General features: G+C 43.3%; 1 protein-coding gene across 1 annotated transcript; it reads left to right on the top strand.

Moving 5' to 3' along the window:
• The first annotated feature begins 1,784 nt into the window (after positions 1 to 1,784).
• riok2 (RIO kinase 2 (yeast)) lies at positions 1,785 to 6,477 on the top strand. The gene is made up of 10 exons (XM_056418780.1): positions 1,785 to 1,967; positions 2,609 to 2,747; positions 2,835 to 2,951; positions 3,388 to 3,563; positions 3,656 to 3,744; positions 4,065 to 4,256; positions 4,358 to 4,450; positions 4,639 to 5,067; positions 5,259 to 5,358; positions 6,070 to 6,477. Exons 1-10 carry the CDS (start codon positions 1,902 to 1,904, stop codon positions 6,229 to 6,231), a joined length of 1,563 nt encoding a protein of 520 aa, XP_056274755.1. The 5' UTR covers positions 1,785 to 1,901; the 3' UTR covers positions 6,232 to 6,477.
• The last annotated feature ends 786 nt before the right edge of the window (positions 6,478 to 7,263 follow it).

Genomic DNA, 7,263 nt, shown 5'->3' with positions numbered 1-7,263 from the left:
ATCAAGAGATCAAAGCGCACCAAAAAAACGTGCACGCTGTCAGTGCACTGACATATATATACAGGACTGTCTCAGAAAATTAGAATATTGTGATAAAGTTCTTTATTTTCTGTAATGCAATTAAAAAAACAAAAATGTCATGCATTCTGGATTCATTACAAATCAAATGAAATATTGCAAGCCTTTTATTCTTTTAATATAGCTGATTATGGCTTACAGCTTAAGAAAACTCTAAAATCCTATCTCATAAAATTTTAATATTTCCTCAGACCAAGTTTAAAAAAAAGATTTATAACAGCTGAGTGTTTGTCAAGGCTCAGGAAACCCTTGCAGGTGTTTCGAGTTAATTAGACAATTCAAGTGATTTGTTTAATACCCTACTAGTATACTTTTTCATGATATTCTAATATTTAGAGATAGGATATTTGAGTTTTCTTAAGCTGTAAACCATAATCAGCAATAAATCCGAATAAAAGGCTTGCAATATTTCAGTTGATTTGTAATGAATCCAGAATGCATGACATTTTTGTTTTTTTAATTGCATTACAGAAAATAAAGAACTTCATCACAATATTCTAATTTTCTGAGACAGTCCTGTATACACACACATATGTATATATATTTACACACATCTATATTACTGGAAGATTTTCTGGACGTGTAACCTTAAATTAGTTCATCCTTTTTTATATACCTTGTTCTTTTGTATTTTGTGGCTTTTGAACTATTTTCCTAAAATAGCATCATGCATATTGCGCAACAGTTCACCCCATTCCTCCTGCTGATGGATCAGTTAATTCATTCCTCTTCAAGCTGCTCAGCAATTGGTCCTCCTTAAGATGCTCAGCCATTGGTCCTCCTTAAGCTGCTCAGCCATTGGTCCTCCTTAAACTGCTCAGCCATTGGTCCTCTTCAAGCTGATCAGCCATTGGTCCTCCTTAAGCTGCTCAGTCATTGGTCCTCTTCAAGCTGCTCAGTCATTGGTCCTCCTTAAGCTGATCAGCCATTGGTCCTCTTCAAGCTGCTCAGTCATTGGTCCTCTTCAAGCTGCTCAGCCATTGGTCCTCTTCAAGCTGCTCAGTCATTGGTCCTCCTTAAACTGCTCCACTAAACTCCACTACAGAGAGTTTAACAGCCATTTCAGTCGATCTGTTTCCCATTCATTAAAAAAACGTTTCCATATCTCCTGTGCAACAACATCGACTGAACGTCTTCATCTGACCTCATCCTCCTCAGCTCTGCACCACGTTGACGGTCCCTATCCGTCCCCGGTGGAGGCTCAGCGTGGCCTACGAGAGCAGCCTGATCTCGGCAGGACTTTTTTAAATGCTCCCCTGGCTCTGACGTCTCCGTAGCGGTTAAACATGACATCTAATCCGGGCGTGGAGATACAACGTGCATTCTATAGTTTATTTTGTATTCACAGGTAATGTTAAATCAGTTAACATCCAGCCCTATTAATGTTCCCAAACTATATGCACTAAACATAAAATATCTTTTATAAAAAAGTTTTGATAAGTAACAATTTACTTACATATATCTTAAAATAGAGCTTTGGGCAAAGCAGATATCAGTAATGAATATCCAGTAAACATAATATAATACATTAAAATAGGTGGAACTACTCCAACCCAGAGATAGACGATATCGAAAGCCCCGCCACTGCTATGATGCTTTACGTGTCCCGGTCAAGCCGTTCTTTATTATCATGTCAAATGATGTATTGTTCCGGTAAAGGTATCCGGTGCTGGCGCGTCATGATGACGTCGCCCTCGTATACCGGAAGTGACGGCATTCCGTTCCCCTTCACTTCCGACTTGCACGTGTGTTTACTAGAAATGTGGACGACTGAGCCCAAACAGTAACAGAGACTCGCTTTCCGGTCGTCCTGTGGTTGAAACATGGGGAAGCTGAACGTCGTGGTGTTGAGATACTTATCTCGAGATGACTTCCGGGTCCTGACCGCGGTGAGTAGCGACCTCCGGTCCGCGCGGCTCAGCGGCTATGCTAAGCTAACCAAACAACCCGGTGAACCAACCCGTCGCGAGCTAACAACCGCATCTACCAGAGATCTACCAGAGATCTACCAGAGATCTACCAGAGATCTACCAGAGATCTATCAGAGATCTACGAGCATTCAACTCTTTAAAGCTGAGACAAAGAAATGGTTCATTACTACCAGCTCCGTCAGACTGGACTGTAACGGCTCCGACCTCCACCGTCCGGGCTGGACTTTGTCTGTGTTGACTGTCTGTCTGTTGTTGTCTGTCTGTTGTTGACTGTCTGGTCTCTATGTTGTTGTCTGTCTGTTGTTGATTGTGACTGTCTGTTGTATGTATGTTGTTGTCTATCAGTTGTTGTCAGGTCTCTGTATGTCAGTTGTCTGTCTGTTGTTGACTGTGTCTGTCTGTTGTCTGCCTGTCAGTTGTCATGTCTCTGTGTGTCTTTGCTGGTCGTTTACCTGCGTGTCTGTTGTTGTCTATCAGTTGTCTGCCTGTCCGTTGTCAGGTCTCTGTATGTCTGTTGTCTGCCTGTCAGTTGTCATGTCTCTGTGTGTCTTTGCTGGTTGTTTACCTGCGTGTCTGTTGTCGTCCACCTGTCTGCTCAGGTGGAGATGGGGATGAAGAACCATGAGATCGTTCCGGTGAGTCTCCTGGCCTCCATCGCGAGCCTCAAACACGGCGGCTGCAACAAGATCCTCAGGGAGCTCGTCAAACACAAACTGGTGGCGTATGAACGCTCCAAGTGTAAGAAAACACACACAAAACGAGCTGCGCCTCGTGTGGGGGACACAGGACATGTAGGTCATCGTCCTAATGTGTCTGTTGTTTCAGCTGTGCAAGGTTACCGGCTGAACAACGGAGGATATGACTACTTGGCTCTGAAGACCTTCTGCGCCAGAGAAGTTCTCATTTCAGTCGGCAACCAGATCGGCGTGGGCAAAGAGTCGGGTGAGTTCCGTCTGCAGGTGTTCAGGCAGACGCCTCTCGGTGGGCATGTGGGGCTTTTATCCAAATCAATGCGTCAGATGGATCAGATGCAGCGTGTTGAATATTTAGACTTAGTTTGTAAAGAGTCGCCCGAACACTTCAAATAAAATCAAAGCATAGCATTAAAATGTTTTCTTTAACAGAGAATATCATATAATATTGAACTATTTCCGTCCCTTTTGATTACATTTTTTTCTTCGTACAAATGAGTATTTACATTGTTACCCATAATAACTTTAAAGAAATACTTTAAACTTACTTTTAACTGCCAGTAGTTTATGTAATGTTCCCCCATATGTTGACATTACTTGTATTCTTCCAGCAGTTTCCCAGACTGCTTGGACAATGTCAGAAACTCGTGTTCATATAGATATGTGTTTGTGCTCCCTTCCTGTAGATATCTACATCGTGGCGAGTCCAAACGACGAGCAGTACGCGCTGAAGCTTCACCGATTAGGCCGTACCTCCTTCAGGAACCTGAAGAACAAGAGAGATTACCACAAACACAGGAAGAACATGTCCTGGCTTTATCTCTCTCGCCTCTCTGCCATGAAGGAGTTTGCCTACATGAAGGTAATGGAACTTATCAGAAAGTATGTATGTTATGTAGACTGGAAAGAAAATGTGGGCAGAAATTACTAAAATGTCTTCTTCAAATGTTTCAGGTGTTGTATGATCGGGGCTTTCCTGTTCCCAAACCTGTGGACTATAACCGACACGCTGTTGTGATGGAGCTCATCAATGGATACCCTTTGTATGTAAACAAGCCAGCCTTCTGTCTTGCTTTATATATTACTTTAGTGACGGCAGTTGTACACACTTCATTACATTACATCACATGTCATTTAGCAGACGCTTTTATCCAAAGAGACTTACAACAAGTGAATCAACCTAGTGTACAAACTAAGAACAACAAGAATACAGAAAGTAACATTTCTTCAAGATAGTCGAACTACAAAAGTACCATAATAAGAGCCATTTAAGTGCCACTGAAGTGCTAATCTGTGTTTTAATCCAGATATCGTCGGAAAAGATGTGTTTTTAATTTCAATACTGTGTATTGTTGTCTTTCAGGTGTCAGGTGCACGGGCTGCAGGACCTACCTGCCTTGTACAATGAGTTCATGGAGCTCATCGTCAAACTGGGCAATCACGGCCTGATTCATGGAGACTTTAACGAGTTCAACCTCATGCTGGACGACCAGGACCACATAACGATGATCGACTTCCCTCAAATGGTGTCCACCTCGCACCTTAATGCCGAATGGTTGGTCTCTCCCTTAGAAAATTGAGAATTAACAAACACCGTAGATTATTAAAACAGTCGAAGATTTCTCCGTTGTTCACTTTTCTTAACTTTGCTTGTAGGTATTTTGACAGAGATGTGAAATGTATCAGAGATTTCTTTGCCAGACGATACCAATACGAGAGTGAGTGCTTTCCAACCTTCAAAGACATCAAGTATGTACGCAGCGCCAAGTTCCCCTGACATACAATGACAGTTGCTCTTTTATACAGTTGAACAAAAGAATTGTATTTACTTGAATGTTGTTTACGTGATTATGACAATTACATTTTGATCCTATCGTTATTTCGAAGTGAAAAGCACACCTTAAACGATCTTTTGTTGTCACTGTTTATTCCTACAGGCGGTCTTGTTCTCTGGATGTCAACGTCTTCGCGAGCGGCTTCACCAAAGACCTGGAGAGAGATGCTGCATTGCTACACCCAGCTGGACCCGAGGAGGAAGATGATGATGATGACGACGACGACGATGATGATGATGATGATGAAGAGGAGGAGGAGGAAACGGATGAAGATAGTGTGCACTTGGAGGAATATAAGCATGCACTGCTGGAACTAGAAGGTCTGAAAGTCAACGACTCGCCTGCAGACATCCAAACTGAGGAGAACAAGAGTGAAGAAGGGGAAGAACAAAAAGAGATTGAGACGACATCTACTGCAAGAAGTGATGAAGAGCCAGATAAGAAGTTGGAGGAAGAGTTGAATGAGGCAAAGGATGAGTGTCCAGAGCTGGCAGACCGCTCTACCGCCAACAAGGAGTTCAAACCCTTCAGGTAAACTCAGTCCTCATCTGATGAGATATGAAGGCTGAACGCCACATGCAGCTGGTCCATAACTTTCAGAGAATAAAACATAGCATACTTTGCATAAAACTAAGCATGACGTTAACATGTAGATTATACGTTGATTCACGGTTTTTGTTTTGCCTTAATATCAATTGTGTTGTTTGTTTGTTCTCCCTCAGAGACTCGGACAGTCTTCTCCACATGGCGGATCACAGGAGGATGAGGACCGACAGCGAGGGGACGGCGGGCAGCACAGGGGGCTGCTCCACAATACCACCGGTGAGAGAAACACACACACACACACAGCTGTCGGCAGTGAAGTGTATTACTCAAGCGTGAAGGTGACAGCGCCACACACACTAATGCATTGTCATAATAAAATACAGTCACTCCGAGGTGTGATCACTTGAAAGTTTGTACACTTCATCTGCCTGATGGACCGTGGAGGTCTGGATGGTGGAATATGCCGACTACCAACTCTTCATCCACTCTGTCATCTTCATTGTGTTGTTCCTGTGTTTTAATTAGTGTGTAATGATTCCTTCTGGTCACATGACATCTATGACACCTGTCCATCCTGGAGAGGGATCTTCCTCTGTTCTCTCCTCAAGGGTTCTGACCTTTTCCCCTGAAGGGTTGTTTGGGAGTTGTTCCTGATCCCATGTGAGGTCAAAGGTCAGGGATGTCTATGTGTACAGATTGTAAAGCACTCTGAGGGGAATTTCTAATTTGTGAAAATGGGCTCTACAAATAAACTGAATTGAATTGAATACGGAGCAATCCTAATAATTTAGTTTTGGAAATGTCCTATAGGTGCAGCTGAAGAGCGTTCATATGGTGTTTCAATTGGTGTTCAAATTCTTCAATTTGTCAACAAATGTGACTCAGTCGACTAGAAGCAGAAGCTCCATGTCTGCAAACTGTTGTCGGCCTGGCAGAGACAGACGTGCGTCCGTAGTAACCGTCTGTCGTCGTTTCTCGGCCCTGCAGGAGGTCGTCCGTCAGAAGGTCAGGATGCAGCTCACCAAGCAGCAGAAGGCTGCACAGAGGAGACGTCTGCACAAAGGAGAAGCCAACCTGGTGACCGACACCCACCGAGAGAACCAGAGCAACATCAAGTCCAGTCTGGATTGTGGCTCCCTCTGGGGATAACGGCCGAGGTGGACGGCATGTTTGTTGGTTCTGGTTGCCATGGATGCTGGATGCGCCCACTGCTCTATTGGGCCTGAAGAGCTAAAAACACGATAGTTAATGGAAACATTCTGAAGAAGCGTCTGAAACATCTGAACTGCTCTGTGAAATACACAGAGGACGAGATAGAACTATTCAGTGTCATTTAAATACCGACTCCTTATAATGAAGCTGTATGATTGATGAATAAACATTTGTAATTACTAATGAGTGTTTTTCTGTGTTTATTCAAAATAGTTTTAAGAAATGAGGGGGGGGGGGGGGAAGTCAAATGCACCTGTGCTAAACATGCTTGGTAGTCAAGTGAGCATATTCTATTTAGTTTAGTTGGCTTCCTTAGAGAGTAAGAATCAAACAGAATGCGAGTTAATAAAAAGCTTGTGTTTATTCTCAGTCTATTCACAGATCTCCAAACTATTATTGTAGCTTGAATAGATTTCTATCTCCACCTTCCCAGCAACCAATCAGAAACGTAGAGCGTGATAAAGGCATGTGGGAACGTACATGCTCCAGAACACCAACACATTCAACGTGAAATGGGCAGGAACACCCAACACTGACGCTGACTCAACTCGAGGCTTAATATGTGAAGGAAGAGGACTCAGGAGCTAGGAAACCACTTCTTTCTCAGAATTTGGTTCATTTATATGTAAGAGGCTTTCAGAGAGCGGCTGAATTCAGACTTGAACAATGGGCATTCATATTGAAGAGGTTGAATGGAGCTCAGAGCCTGGGCTCCATGGTCTCAAATTAGTGTGTGAAGTCAAAAGTATCCCACGCCCACACATCGTATGCACTTCATGTCGGGTAGAAGTGTCCCGAACATGTTGGGCACTGAGGGTATGTGATGTCAGAAAAGAAGCATCCAGTAATATACCGTCCCCAAATTTATATTATTCCTGTTTCTGGAGTTGGCGCATCGTGTCATCTGTGGTTTAACTTGGCAGCTTTGTGCAGGTCTCTAACGTTCCAGCTCTGTTCAGGGATTAGCCA

Source organism: Pseudoliparis swirei, chromosome 7, assembly GCF_029220125.1.
Source record: "Pseudoliparis swirei isolate HS2019 ecotype Mariana Trench chromosome 7, NWPU_hadal_v1, whole genome shotgun sequence".
In the NCBI taxonomy this organism is placed as follows: domain Eukaryota; kingdom Metazoa; phylum Chordata; class Actinopteri; order Perciformes; family Liparidae; genus Pseudoliparis; species Pseudoliparis swirei.
This window is presented reverse-complemented; position numbering and strand designations above follow the sequence as displayed.